The sequence below is a fragment of the Lasioglossum baleicum genome, unplaced genomic scaffold (assembly GCF_051020765.1).
Source record: "Lasioglossum baleicum unplaced genomic scaffold, iyLasBale1 scaffold1645, whole genome shotgun sequence".
NCBI classification, from domain to species: Eukaryota; Metazoa; Arthropoda; class Insecta; order Hymenoptera; family Halictidae; genus Lasioglossum; species Lasioglossum baleicum.
Genome location: NW_027470704.1, coordinates 18,492 through 33,996, shown reverse-complemented (window position 1 = coordinate 33,996; position 15,505 = coordinate 18,492). Strand labels below are relative to the sequence as shown.

At 29.1% G+C, this 15,505-nt stretch overlaps 2 protein-coding genes across 2 annotated transcripts; both read left to right on the top strand.

Annotated features, from left to right (window-relative positions):
• Window positions 1-667: 667 nt before the first annotated feature.
• Window positions 668-1,958, top strand: LOC143220831 (transmembrane protein 231-like). The gene is given in 7 exon segments (XM_076446408.1): window positions 668-806; window positions 934-1,097; window positions 1,207-1,261; window positions 1,264-1,328; window positions 1,399-1,606; window positions 1,676-1,873; window positions 1,876-1,958. Coding segments are annotated over 7 exon segments (912 nt in total).
• Window positions 1,959-5,367: 3,409 nt separating this feature from the next.
• LOC143220833 (ubiquitin-conjugating enzyme E2Q-like protein 1) lies at window positions 5,368-10,658 on the top strand. The gene is made up of 3 exons (XM_076446411.1): window positions 5,368-5,619; window positions 9,193-9,600; window positions 10,530-10,658. Exons 1-3 carry the CDS (start codon window positions 5,368-5,370, stop codon window positions 10,656-10,658), a joined length of 789 nt encoding a protein of 262 aa, XP_076302526.1.
• Window positions 10,659-15,505: the final 4,847 nt, after the last annotated feature.

The window sequence follows — 15,505 nt, the reverse complement described above, 5'->3', positions numbered from 1 at the left end:
ATCCTGTATATTGAATAATCATATATCGCTTGCAATATAAAGAACAATAATTTTGAATAGAAATATTTAAAAATTTATTTTAATAATCACTTTTAAAAGTAGAATTATTTTAAGAAACATTGATTCGTTTATTATTAATTTGATGTAGTATTTTGCAGGTGAAGACGTAAAAAGCAGATGATGTTAATTTGTTTTTTCAAGTTGAATCATATTTTAATGCATCATTTACATACTATACATACACATAATTTAAATATCATTTGTTCTAAACATTCCGACAAACATATGTCATTAATAATTAAAAATTGTTACATATTTTGATATATTTTACATCGATTTTTATATTTTTCTATATTATTTTTCACTAACTACAGTTTCTTTGATATTTAAGGAGAGATTTAAATCAGACATTTTATGTATACTTGAACACCATGTGTATTATACTAGTACAATTTTGAATGTGGTTATGTCAATTGTCATTATCATTCAATATTTTGATTTATTACTTCACTATAGAGTTTCCAACAATTATTTTTTATGATAAAATGTATTATTATACTGGGAAAATATAAATTTATATAGCATATTACAAGAATCTTTAATAATCAGTGTTATATGGCGGTCTTTCGTATTTATTTCTTAACCGTTGCCAAGACAACGCGTTACAATGGCTGTTATCGAAATATTTTCAAGTTCCATTGATTACAAATATAAAACTAAGATATATTCATTAAGTTTTCTCGTTGTGTTATTTCTCATAATTTTATCATTGGTTACACCGTTTTTTATTATTTATAATGCAGGAGGTATATACTTTTTGACATTTTATTTTATATATTGATATATTAGTATATTTTATAACATTGAAAATATGGTATGCAATTTGAAATATTATAATTATGGAGGTTTACTACTTTACATCATAATTTTTAGGTTTCTTGTTGAGAAATTGTATACTTATGGAAGAACCTGATGTATCATTTAATTATAAATATTTATTATTAGCCAATCGAGATTACAATATCAATCCTATAGTTTGTTCGACTTTTAAAACATATAAGAATAATGAAATTGAGGATGACTGTATATTAGTAAAGGTTTTATTTCTATGTTATTATAACACATGAATAAGAGTTATTACATTAATGTTTATAAACTGTTATTGTTTTATATATTTTGTTCAAGCATTAATTTTCAAGGTTTTAGGTTCGGGAAATAGATACAAATATAGATGGTAAAAAAGATATTTTAAAGTTTGAAGTTCATTCTATACGGATAAACCTATAAAGTCTCTTAAACTTTTACTTTTCTTTAATTTTCAACTAAAGGTAAAAATTATATTGTTATACTATTTTAATTTGATTACTTGTAAGTACTGATACTGTTAATTTGTCACAGCAATTATTCGAAGCAACAATAGAATCCATTGCATATTTTACTTATGTATTAAATGAGGAAGTACAGAAAATACAGTTTTATGGAGATTTGATATTACAGCAAAAAGGTCTTCTTACTAGTGAAGGTCTATACGAGATGTATAATCACAGTATTGATGTGGCTGATTATTCCATAGATGAATTACTTAGACAAAATTTTAATCGAAAATGTTAGTGGTATTTTTGAATATTTTTTCTAATTAGGAAATATGATAAAATTATAAAAATTTCTTTTTAGGTTGCAGCTAAAATAAGTAATAAATATGTAACGCAACAAGCAGGTTATTTAAATGAAAATGTGGTAATCATTGAAGGAGAGTTAATTTATAGAGAGCATTTAATTTATTATCAACCTAGTATTTTAGAAGAATTAAAATGGATATGGATTCAATATTTATCATGCTTTCTCGTTTTCACTTATATAACAAAGCATATTTTAATTTCTTATTTTCAAATCGATATTTGAATTGTTATATTGTAGTACCATGGAAAAATAAATTAGAATTTATATTAAATAATTGAATTATTTAAATTATTTAACTCTTGTTAGGATAAACATTGATTTTATAGTATTTGTGTATTAACATCTTTATATCTATTTCTAAGTTTTTAAAACATTCAATTTATTATTAATAATGTTAATAATGTTATATAATTTAATTACTATAGAGTGAAAAGCAAAAGAACTCACTAAAATTTGGAATATTAGAATCAATTAAAATATTAAAATATTAAAAATATTAAAATATGATAATTATATATTTGATATATTCTAGATATCTAAATTCCATATTCAAGATAGTTTTTTAATTTGTATATTATTATTGTTATTATAGATTAAAGCAGTTTGACAGTTACAATGTATTATATAACTATTACTATATAATGCTATTATATATAATGCAATATTAGAATACCTGCTACTATCAGATGTGTAAATTAGGTCGATATTAAGTTGTTAAATCTATTGACATTTGATAAATAATTCATTAAATAATAGATCATTAAATTAGCACGATGAATTCTAAATTAATTAAAATTAGTGATATATTAATATTGTTTTTTCATCTGTGATTTCGGAGAAAAAAGAAACGAATAATTGTTTTATAAAATTAAATGTATTTGCCATAAAGTATAAACATATTGGGTAGAGTAGAAGAGACTTTTATTTCGATTATTTAAATTTAAGAACACTAAAAGTAACGAATTTTTTCTGGAAGTTTTTACGATCGAGTTAATTGTAATTTAACTAATTATATAAATACGATTTAATTTCTTTCAATTGGGATTTCACTTGCGATAGTTCTCTCGTGCAAAAAACTGTAGTAAATTTTTTGCACAAAATCATCATTAGAGAAACTTGATAGTTTTTGTTTAATTTTTTAAATAGTTTTAGTAAATTAAACAATAACATTCGTAAACTAAACGATAACATTCGTCGATATGGAAATTGAAACATTACTACGAAATATTAGAACTGTTAAATTTTGGGACAGATTCAACCATTCGATAAATTTTAAAATAATGGTATATTGTAATATTGTATTCTATTAGTAACAGTTTGATACGATTACTATGAATAATTAAAGAGAAATAATAATTTTAAATTTAGTTTAACACAGTCGTTAATAGTTTAAGTGAATTTATAATTTTCTTTACGTTATTTTATTCTTATGCGTTTTTTAAAGTGGATCTATAGTTTGTTTGATACTTTCATATAAACTTTCTCTGGAAATTTTATATTATTAAATGGAATATTAAAATCAAAAAGTAATATAGAAAAACGAAGACTTTTATATTATTTCTAACGATAAATATTTCTCACTCAATTTTATTAAAAATATCTCAGCATAACATCAGCGATTTTATACGTGATAATAACTTTCATGAGAAAATGATGTGGTTTGTTACAAACGAATTGTTATCGTTTACGAGAGAAGGAGATAATAAATTTGCATATTTGGAACTTCGAAACATTTGAAAATGACAACTCGATATAATTCATTTCGCGAAAGAAAAATATGTGATTTTTTATACTTAAAATCTTATGAATGAATTAAAAAAATTTTTAAATTTCGAATGAAATTTTCTTCGGTAAAAATTCGGTGAAACGGCGAAGTAAATCTATCAGGAAGGTGGCCAGAAATATCAATCGGACGGGAAGAAAAATTTTCATTTCGCGAAAGAATAATATGTGATTTCTTATACTTAAAAATCTTTCGAATGAATTTACAAATTTAAAAAATTCGAATGAAATTTTCTTTCTGGAAAAGTTCGGTGAAATGGCGAAGTAAATCTATCAGGAAAGGTGGCCAGAAATATTAATCGGACGGGAAGAAAAATTTTCATTCGCGAAAGAATAATGTGATTTCTTATACTTAAAAATTTCGAATGAAATTTTCTTTCGGGAAAAATTCGGTTGAACGGCGAAGTAAATCTATCAAGAAGGTGGCTAGAAATATCAATCGGACGGGAAGAAAAAATTCATTCAGGCAGGGAACGGAACGGAACTGGGGTTCGAGAGGATTAAGACGGCCCTGGCTAGCAGAGCTAGCAACCCTCCTGTGAACTAACGCGCCCAGCCACAGTTCAATGAGGGTGGAGACTGCGCCGTGTCCCGTTGTGTTGTTCCTCGTCCGTCGTGTTCTCGATACACGTCTCTTCTCTGAAAGTTATTTATACTTGAAACGCGTTAGTGATCGACTTAAGATGTTTCGCAAACAATCGAGCGCGTTGGACCGGAGTAAGCTCTGATCACAAAGGGAAGAAGGGGTGAGTGGTGAAAAGTCATGCTAATAGAGGCTGCTGCGGATGCTGCCACGACGATCACTGAACCTTGTACCAGGCCTCTTTTTCGCATCTTTTATTCGTATGGTGAACATTCGTGTTTCGTCTATCATCGCATTTCGATGCCGTTTAACGAACGCTATGCATTCTCTCTTCGTTCACCGAGCAGTTTTGGACTTTCGAAAAGTCTGTGTCCCTTTTTCTAACAGACAACGAACGGGTGGTAGTGTGATATTCTGTAACGATAATAATGTATCCGTGTACATTCTCGTTGATAAGTTGCCGAAAAACTAAATAGCGGTTCGGAAGCGAGAGCAGGTCTGCGTTGGAAAATGAAACAACGATTTACCAATTTGTATTGTAAGAATGGTATATCATAGCAATTCGTTTGATATTTATTTGATATTTATATACGATAACAAATTCAACGCTTTATCGTATCGTAATAAGTAAAATGTAATTTGTATCGTTTTTCTAAAGATTTTATAGACAGACTTTATCTAGCTCGATAAGGATTTTGTTAAAATTTATGTAAATGTCCGATGGTTTATAAATCCGTTTATAATATGTATAATTATACAAAGAAATCGATTTAAACGTTCTGGAAACAATGAAAGATAATTGTAATATAAAACGTTGACAATTGCAATAAATTATATATACCAAAATAATAATAAAAAAAATTCCAGTGTATTACTCTGTAATTATGATCTTCGGTTAAAGTAACGATAATATCCGCGCTACAATTTGCTACAATTTTCATTTAATAAATCCACTCGATCCGAATTTCATTCAACATTCGTAATAAAAAAAAGAAGCTGATGAAAAGCTATTCAACGTACGTAGAAACACGTTGATCGCGAACAATTACTGAATTCCAATTAGTCCTCGAATCCTAATTGAAATTGCAATCTCGATGTTTGATTATACTATGACGGACGTGTTGCTCGTTTTTCTGAAACTTTTTCGCTAGTATTATTATCACGAAGCAATCGTGTTACTCGTTCGTTATTACACTTTGAGCATGTTGCTTATTCGATTTATTCGTTGTAAATTATAATTATGCGAATTCCGTTTAAGACGACAGGAAGTTAATTAATAGAAACTTATGATCAATTAGTGTACTGAAAATACTGGGAGAACTATGTCCACAAGGGCGAAAGAGAAGGTGGTGGCGGCTTTTCGAAAGTTCTTTCGATCTTCGGAGAAGATTTCGGAGCAGGATGGAGCTAGCAGTTCGACAAGTTCGCCTTCGAGGAGGCTTCTCAGCCGACATCACCGACCAGATGCTGTTACTCCGACTGATGGTGCGTTGTCCGATAATCCGAGTGCTAGCAATTCCAATAATGGCAGTTGTTTCTTCAAGCCGAAAATGTCAAGCGGCAATTCCACCCAGGTATCTCGCCGGTATCTTATACATCTACATACATACGTGTACACGTATCATAATAATAATCTAGAAAGCAGACGCTTTTCGGGATTTCGATGATTTTTAACCTTTTGCACTCCGAACCATTCTGGTCGTTAGTTACCAGTTTCTCAACGCCACTTTATGAAACCTCATATAATTTAGTATAGTTTTGGACCAAGTATTATAATGATATTGGACTTATACGAATTGGTTAATATCGAGAAAGACATATTTGCAAAAAGATCACTATTTTATTTTTCATAATTTTGTAAAGTTTAAAAAATTCTTCAATATGCACTGCAGGCTGATTTGTGCACGGTTTGACAATAGTAAGTTGTTTGATGTCTTCAACCAGTTTTTCTGTCAAAACAAACAATACAATCTCGTTTTTTTTCTCCCACATCGAGAATATGTAGTTTATTATTCAGTCCGCTGAAGATGTGGATGGACGTGTTCTCACTTCTTTTATAAATCACTATAAAATTATAAATCACTTCTTTTATATATCTTAGTAATTTTACTATATCTCGATTTGATTTCTCTGTCATTTACAGAGGAAACTTTAGGGAAACATATATTTCTCAAGAAGTTTTGCTGGAATAAGTTATTATCCCTTAATCGCTAATAAACTTTAATGTCCCATGAGAGAGGAGTGCAAAGGGTTAAATATGTGCCCATAATTATGAAAGTGATCTAAGTCCGATATTTCTTGTTTCGAGATATTTAATGAATTGCATTTGCATAAATTAAAAAATATTTTTACATTATGCGAACTTTTTATTTAGAATTTAACTGGTCTTGATTAATGGAAATTTATTATGAATATGAAATTTTGCGTGAATTTCATACGAAAATGTTGTTTTTAAAGTTTAAATTGATTTAGACCATTTTCAAAATTAACCGAATGTCCTATAAATGACTTAAATCGATAAAGAACTATGAGTTTTTATTTGAAACAATAAACTTAATGAAATAATTCATGAACTTTTATCGATGATTCTAAAAAAGTGATGCATTTTTATCGTTTCGAGTTTTAAGATTTTCAAAATGTTCCTGAAAAATTGGAGGAATGTATGGTAGTAAACACGTAATATATTTAAGTTTTTCTTCCGATACTGGTCTAATGGTGGTGTATAAAGGAAATAGCTTAATATTTCCGTATATTTTGCGTCTTGCTCTTTTAGGGGAAAAATCCAAACCGTGGAATTCAGGAGCATCTAAACTAGTTTTATAGAACATTTTATATGGTTCATTTTTCACGAATCTCATCCATGGTATTCGCAGCCAAGAGACAGATTCGCCCGCGGTATTTTTTCCTCTTCTCGTTATCGACTCTTCTAGTGATTTCGTTGAAATAAAATCGGTCTGTAACATTCGTTTTATGGAAAATGTATTTCTTCTTCTACACTTTTCTATCAGTACATAATAATGCTCAGGGTTGTACAAGTAATTTGCTTTTTTTATTTCCATTTCTATCAAACCAAAATCACGATCATTCGGTAGAAACTCGATACCAAAAATTTTTGACTTAGACCACTTTCATAATTAACGCTAAATGAATTCCATATAATGTTAAAATTACAGCCACCATATAATGGTTCATTTTTGACGATATCGTAAAAATTACATCGAATAAATGTAGTTTTAAAACAATATGGTGTAAAATAACTGATAAACTCATTTTTTGCAAATTTTCACTTAGACCACTCTCATAATTACCGGCACATATATCGTCAAAATTCCAATAACTTTCCACTAATAACTGTAACCGTTGTTAGGTCTTGCTTTCCGTGATATTCGGAAAGTATGGTGAAATTTCTTTCATACGATGCGTTGAATTCTACACCTACGCGTTGGTAGCAGCGTGTGCGTAAACATGTGGCCGTCGCTTTTTCTAAGGAAAGAACTATCGGCCAAGGCGATGCACGCAGCGTGGTTCCTCCAAGTTTCGAGTCGAAACGTTTATTTCTTTGTCTTGGACCCGAATGCATCGTGATTACACCGATATCTTAGATAATTTAACGCGTTCGCGGAAAATCAAACTTTACTAATCTCGATAGAAGATCTCGAATATTAATTTGTCCTGACCTAGCTCAATTCACCGATAACTTATATTAGGTCGTCTCATAAGTTCTTTCGCGGTGATATTTACATTCTTCGTCGCATTTTATAAACTATATCGATGATTAACGTATTTGCCAACGAAATAGGAAGAAATAGAATAACAAAAGGGCGATTACATTTTTTCTTAATATTTCAAGGTTTATTCGACATATAATTCTAAGTAGTAAAAGTAAACACCGGAAAGAACTTATGGGACGACCTAATATGTATTATAGTATTTTTAAGCTCGGTATACGTTGGTATTTTCGATTTCCACTGAGTTTTTCGAGATAGAGTAGAAAGAGCGGGAATTGTTAATTGAATTGTCGAATATCTTGAAAACTATGATCGAACTTTATCTTTACGATAAATTCGAAAATCATCCGAGTTCCAAGTGTCTGCTTTCTAAATAATTACCTATATTATTACGAAAATCTTGTACCTCAAGAGTTCCGAAAATTTGGCTTTATCCATTTGCGGATAAAATGATAAAATACGCGTAGCATAATATCATCGACGAAGTAAGAATCGAAATTAAATGAAAATGTACTTGATGTAACTTGGGTCAGTTTTATAATTTCTTGCATATCGGTTTATCGAAGTTTGAATAATTTAAATTTATATCGTTACTTAGATATTCAAAGGAGTAAAAATAATATGACCGATAATATATCTACATATATCATAACGATAAAGAAAATAATCTTTTTCAAACGTAATAACAATAAGTAGTTCGTATAAATTTGCAACGCGATAAATTTTTATTTCGTTCTTCTTATTTATTAAAATACACATTATTTATTATATTATTATATTATTTATTATATTATTACATTATTTATTATATTATTATATTATTTATTATATTATTATATTATTTATTATATTATTACATTATTTATTATATTATTATGTTATTTATTATATTATTACATTATTTATTATATTATATATATTTATTATCGATTATATATACTCGTATAATCGAACCGCTGATAAATTACAATTCGAAACTGGATCGAAGACGTTGAAAAAGTAAAAAGATATAATTCTTCGATGATAAAATAATTTGGTAGTTTTAACACTAGATTTACAGGACCCGTGAATTTGACGAATGGGTTACTCCAATTATACAATATTAATAGATTTAATCGACTTATATTAAATTCGTTAATATCGTAATTGTTTTTAAATTAAACTCATGGTCTTATTCTTTAAGAAAATACGTCATTTATCTATAAATCTGACGGGTCTCCATAAAGATAAGTATCAAAAACGTCCGTAAACTAGTGTTAAAGAAAAACGAGTAGAAGATTTAGAAGAATTGGCACGTGCTTATAAAAGAAAAAAGGTCGACGAGAGAGAAAGTTTCGGGTAAAATGGTAAAAGCTAAGAAAAGTTTGGGAAAGCTTGAAGGAGCTATCGAGTTATTTAACGATTCTAGCGTTATTTCAGGGGAACGTGGCGATGCCGGATAAGAGAGTTCGCCTACGTCGTTTAATGAAGGAGCTGAGCGAGATTCAGAGGACGCAGCATCGTCTCGAGTCGACCTTCACCGCGGAGCTGGTGAACGACAATTTGTTCGAGTGGCACGTGAGACTGCACAAAATCGATCCGGAAAGTAAACTGGCTGCCGACATGAGAGAGCTCAATATACCTTACATACTTCTCCACGTGGTCTTCCCGGAGGATTTTCCGTTTGCGCCACCCTTCATGCGTGTTATTTCGCCACGGATCGAGAAAGGATTCGTAATGGAAGGCGGTGCAATTTGTATGGAGCTTCTTACTCCTAGAGGATGGGTCAGCGCGTATACGATCGAAGCTGTCATAACGCAATTTGCGGCCAGCATGGTGAAAGGCCAGGTAAGATTTCAATTTTTCTATATTTTCCTCCTTTTCTTCCTTATGGAGTTTTATAAATAATCCACGAATGCTTTTTCTTCGGTAAATTGCGTAAAATGTTGCTTTACACGTGTAATTTATTATTTCAGAGGAATTCGAGGAAGAATTTCAAACTTTTCTTACATTTTCGTTGTAATCGTGTTGTTATATTTACTTATTATGTATTGTAGCTATCATATTCTTTAAATTAGTAATTTTTATATAAATAAGTTTATAGATATTCGTTTATAGATCAAATTATTATTCTCTTTATATCAAACATTCGAAAATCTTAGGGAGTTTCGATTCTAGATGTGAAAGTAAAAGAATTCTTTAATTTCCTCCTGTTAAAATTTCTATCTGTGTATGTGTTGATATATAAGAATATAATCTAATACCAGGTTTGATAAAAAAGTGCAATATTTTTGTAAAACACGCTATGGAGAGAATTATAGAACATCGTTGCAGTTTACTTGGATTTTAGTTCAATTTTTCAAACAAACTATTCGAATTATAATTACAGTCAAATGTTATAATTATCGATTATTAATTCGAGATAATCTTAAACTTTCTTTTAAACTTTGCTATAATATTTTGCGTCCTCAAGAGTTTATTAGAGGGACACTCAACTATAGCTTCCTTTTACAAAATATTTTTTTAAAGAAACTTTATACTATAAACTATACTATAATTTATACTATAACTATAACTTTATACTATAAACTATACTATAATATATATTATAACTATAACTTTATACTATAAACTATACTATAATTTATACTATAACTATAACTTTATACTATAAACTATACTATAATTTATACTATAACTATAACTTTATACTATAAACTATACTATAATTTATATTATAACTATAACTTTATAATATAATCTATTTTGTTTTTCAGGGTCGCATAGCGAGGAAACCAAAGGCGAACAAAGAGTTCAACAGACGTTCCGCGGAAGAATCCTTCAGAAGGCTTGTAAAAACTCACGAGAAATATGGTTGGGTTACACCGCCTCTAGCACAGGGTTGATCCCCTCCATTTTCAATGTGACTTTCAATGTCACGTTTACTATACAATTTTTCAATTAGGAAATTCTTATAAAATTTGATAATAAAATTTACTACAGATGGTTAATTGTTAGTTATTGTCAAATTTATAATTACCGTATTAAACGATGTTTTTATAAACGACAGAAAATACTCGTACGAAAAGACGACGTACGATAGCGAAATATTCGATGAATCCTTGAAATTTATCGATTCCGTTGAAACGCAGTGATAAAGATCGAGATTCAATTATAGACTGTTAATAGCTTATTTACCGATTTCATAATGAGTGGATTATTGTAAAATTAATCATGACACCTGGTATCGATAATAAACATACCGCAATGAGAAATATTTTATAATCCTTACATTGTTATCTAAAAGTATCTATAAATATTTTTCTTAATCTGTTACGAAAAGATGTCTTTCATCCGTCGATTTCGTTTTACTCCCTTTAAGATATAAGGATAAAAGTTAGCGTTGTAAAGAAATTGAGCTTTTATTACGATAATTAAGTAATTTATATTGTTATATGAATTACGCGATAATACGAAATCCCACGGAACGTAACGATAAACCTAGAGAATGTTGATAAACGCGCGACTCGTTTATATAACATTTAATACGTTAATGTTATATTTGTAACAATAGTAGATTTTTCGAGGAAACTGGGAAAGGGGGAGGGAAAATATAGTCTTTCGATTTGGTAATTCTTTATTTAGATTTCCAATTTCTTGAAACCTCAGGCCACAGATACATGCATAAATTTTTATATTGCGACGGTTAATAATATTTGTAAAAAAAAGTAGGGTTAAATTTAGTTTTTACTATGTAGCCAATTTTCAGAATAGTACAATATAGTATAATTTTCGGTATCTTAAAATTAAGATTATGCTATCACATACATACGTATATGGATACGTAAAATATCCTGTACCAATTGTAAATCAATGCAAATATATACACATACATATATTGTCGTATTTACTTGACAATTTGTATTTACTATCGAACATATGAAAAGATGAAGAGCTATCTGGTTAAAATGTTGTTTATGATTTTCATTCGATATACACGTGCGTTATTTCAAATTTTCTTATACTATATTCGTTTTTCAATGTACACGAACGAATTCGTTTGTTTGCAACATAAAATGGGATAATATTAATTGTAATTTACTATTAACGATTTGTATCAGTTTTGGCCGATTCGAATTATTTTACAGATTATTCGTAAAAATTTTCATTTCAAAATTTTTCTAATTCGTACGTTAAATAAAGCAATATTTAAACAATAAAGATATAACGATACGTAATATTTATTTTATTTTAATTTATACTATCAACATACAGACAACCATGGTGTTTGTCGTCTAGTTACGTTTCAAATATAATATATCCCTTTGTATTCGGCGATTAAACTTCATATATATATATATCGATTAATATCAATCTTTAGAATTTCATTAAATGTTTTATCAAATCGAGTGCAAAGGGATATTATATTTTAATTTAGAAACCATGGCCGAATTTTTTTATCTCGATTTAATCGCTGATTATTTCAAATATAACGAAAATGCGTTGTTTTTAAAACAAACGTAGTAATTGTTACGCGAATATTATTAAAACAATTCATTACCAACTGTATTAAAAAATAATTAACGCATACAGTCGGTTATCATCGTTAATAACAATTGTATTAGTAATTTTACAGTAACAATTTCATTGTGCATTACACACAAGGCATCGTGTCATCGGTTGTTATGTTTTTGAACACATTTCCTATTGCTATAATTAATCGTTTGTAGCGTATAAAATTGTTAAAATCTGTCTCGAGAGAAAATATCGTTCCACAGAATGAGACTTTGAAAGACAAAATTATTTTGTCCTTCGCTTCTTAAAAGATACTTATACTTTAACGTTAATCCTTCCGATACTCACGGTGATTATAATCATCTAACATCTCGCGTTCACAATATATTAACAATGATTTGTATCGATCGTTCAAATTTCCCATTGATTCGTAATTTTGATTTGGTACAATTTAGAACGAAGTTTTAGAACGATAGTTTAGAACGAAGTCATCGTGTCGAAAGGATTAATTTATGTACTATAATTGAAATCGAGACATAGCCAAAGAAAAGCTAATAATAACAGTATAATAACGGTACAAGGTAAAATCTGTTAATCTAGAAATATTCGAGTAATACGCGATATAAATATAATCTGCATGTAAAGTTTTCTTTACACCGTATAAAATATCCGGTATTTCCAAACATAATATGCAACATACTGTTCGATCTTCCTACTTTTTAAATGCATAATTTGACCAGATGTATCGTATGTCGTATAGTAGCAGAAATATAAAGTTAATTTAATAATAAACGATAAACATTGTTTATTATGTTACAAAAGATTGAAAGAAATTTCTGCGCGAATGAGATATGTACGAAGTATATTTTTCAACGTAATTAGTCATAGCAAAATTGCCACTCTTCTTTAGTATTCTATAAATAATTTATCAATAAATATAATTAACGAAGTGTGACAGACAAAAGAGATATATAAAAAGTTATTATCAATGGTTTATCGGAAACGTTAAATAACAACGTTTACCTATTGAATAAAATAGTTAATCGATGTTCATGACGTGATAAATAATTTATAATTCATTTTGTATGTATAATACAATTAAATAGTTTAAATATATGCAGTTACATTATTTATATTACAATTATTATGCGTGTACTTGATACGTGTTATTTTAATTATTGTAATTAGATATTCACAATTTTTAATTGAAAAACGAAACCTATCAGAAAAATTGTGCTCGAAAGATATCTAAATGAACTATGATCATGATTTACACACTCCTTTTGTGCGTTGATGATTATTATTTAAACTTGTTAATTGCTGCCCTAAAAATCTGGATAATGACGTTTGTACGTAGATTGACATAAGTTTGAATAACACAAGGTCCTGGTCTTTTCAGCCAAATTTAAAAACATAGTCGTTTAAAGAGGAAGCTCAACCAATTCTCCCGTTACAGTCTCCTTGATTTACAGTATTAACAATTACATTAGAATAACAATCGAATGTATATATCACATAAGAGTCTAGCCAGTAATAGTGGAATGATTATAAGTAGGCTAAGAAAAGAATGTAATTGATGGGAACTGAATCATTGTTAGGATGTGTGTTTTTCATATTCTATCAGTATAAAGAGTAGATATTCCACAGCCATGGTTTTACAAGCATACCAACACGAGGATGGTTTGAACTGGTTTGATTATGCTTATGTAAAGGAATATTCTGGTTTCTGGATCTAGACGATTGACAGTTATTTGGTCTCAATTGGTCTCGATAATTAATAGTCGAAGAAGATGAATTTCAAACGTAACGATCACTGATGTGACAATCAAAATATTTCATTCAATGTTGTATCACTGGAAATCGTTTCTTAGTTATCACGCAACAATTGACCCTTTGCACTTGAGATACGACCATCAGTTGTCATTTAATCAAATTATAAAAATCGATATTGATTAACATATCAAATTTAAAATTACTCAGCGATGCGAGGAATATCGAAATAAAATAGTTTTATGTCTTAATTTACATACGATTTCTTCTTTATCGTTTTAAAAATCTCGTCGACTTTATTACTACTATTTTTGCAAAAGATCGTCGAGTGTAAAGGGTAATAGATATATACAGAAACAGTTTTTCCTTCATCCATAGACCTCGTGTCAATCTCAGAGCGTATGCAAATCTAGCTTTACATACACGTACATTAAGCGAAACTTGATAAAACATGTACTTTTTATCGAGTATAGAATCAGTTGGTTTTGATGGCCTAAAGTTCTAGGATATTTGCAGCGATTCCTTGGTACTCGTGTTTTGTATCGAGACTCTAATGGATCAGTATGTAGTTAAGAAAGGGGCAGCAAATATCGAGATTGTAAAATTCGGCAAAGTTTAAATAAAGTTTAAATAAACGAATACTTCTTACAGTCTTATGATTTTACGCATATGCATTATCTACAAGATGCAATAAACAATTTCATGATCGAATATACAAAATGTTTCAAAATCGTAGGTTCATTCAGGGAATGAGATATTAAAAAAGATGAATTTTTTTCATTAAGCGAATGAAAGTGTCGATCGTAAAGTATCTATTTTCGCATTTCAGAATTGAATTTTTGTTAAGACCTTGAAAAAGTCTGAGGCAACTAAGAATATAAACGCCTCTATTATTTACAACGTATTAACCCTTTGCACTCGAGTTAGCATTTAATAAAATTTTAAAGATCGATATTAATTAATATATTAAATTTAAAATAACGTAATAGCGTCTGAAGTATTGAAATTAATTATTATACGATATTTATCTGTTGTTCTAAAAGATTTTATCGGCTTTATGGCAAAAAGTTTTCTGTAGCGAAAAAATCGTCGAGTACAAAGGGTTAACAAAATTTCATCGCGATTTATTTTATAACGAATTAGTACAGGAAAGTCTTGATTTCATTATATATATAAACCATTTGATCAGATTTAAAAGAAAAAGCGTGCAAGTGGTATTAGAATACTTCTAGGTACACCATGAGAAAGTTGCACAGTTGGATTTATACTTTGTACACGCATCATCTTACTCTTTTTGTCTAGATAAATGCTTGAACTTGTTTAGTATTCGTTAGGATGCATTAAAGCGTAAAATGCATGAAAATTTTACGTCGCTAATTAAAATAGTAAAAGAAACTCGTGCCATTATCGAGTTTCCGTCGAATCAAATTGTTATCATTAATCATTGTAATGGAAAAGTAAGAATTTC

Excerpts from the sequence above, each read along its gene's own strand:
- LOC143220833 (XM_076446411.1), top strand. The coding sequence starts at position 5,368 with ATGTCCACAAGGGCGAAAGAGAAGGTGGTGGCGGCTTTTCGAAAGTTC. Across the intron at positions 5,620-9,192 it reads CAAGCGGCAATTCCACCCAG|GGGAACGTGGCGATGCCGGA; the intron begins GTATCTCGCCGG and ends GCGTTATTTCAG. Across the intron at positions 9,601-10,529 it reads CCAGCATGGTGAAAGGCCAG|GGTCGCATAGCGAGGAAACC; the intron begins GTAAGATTTCAA and ends TTTGTTTTTCAG.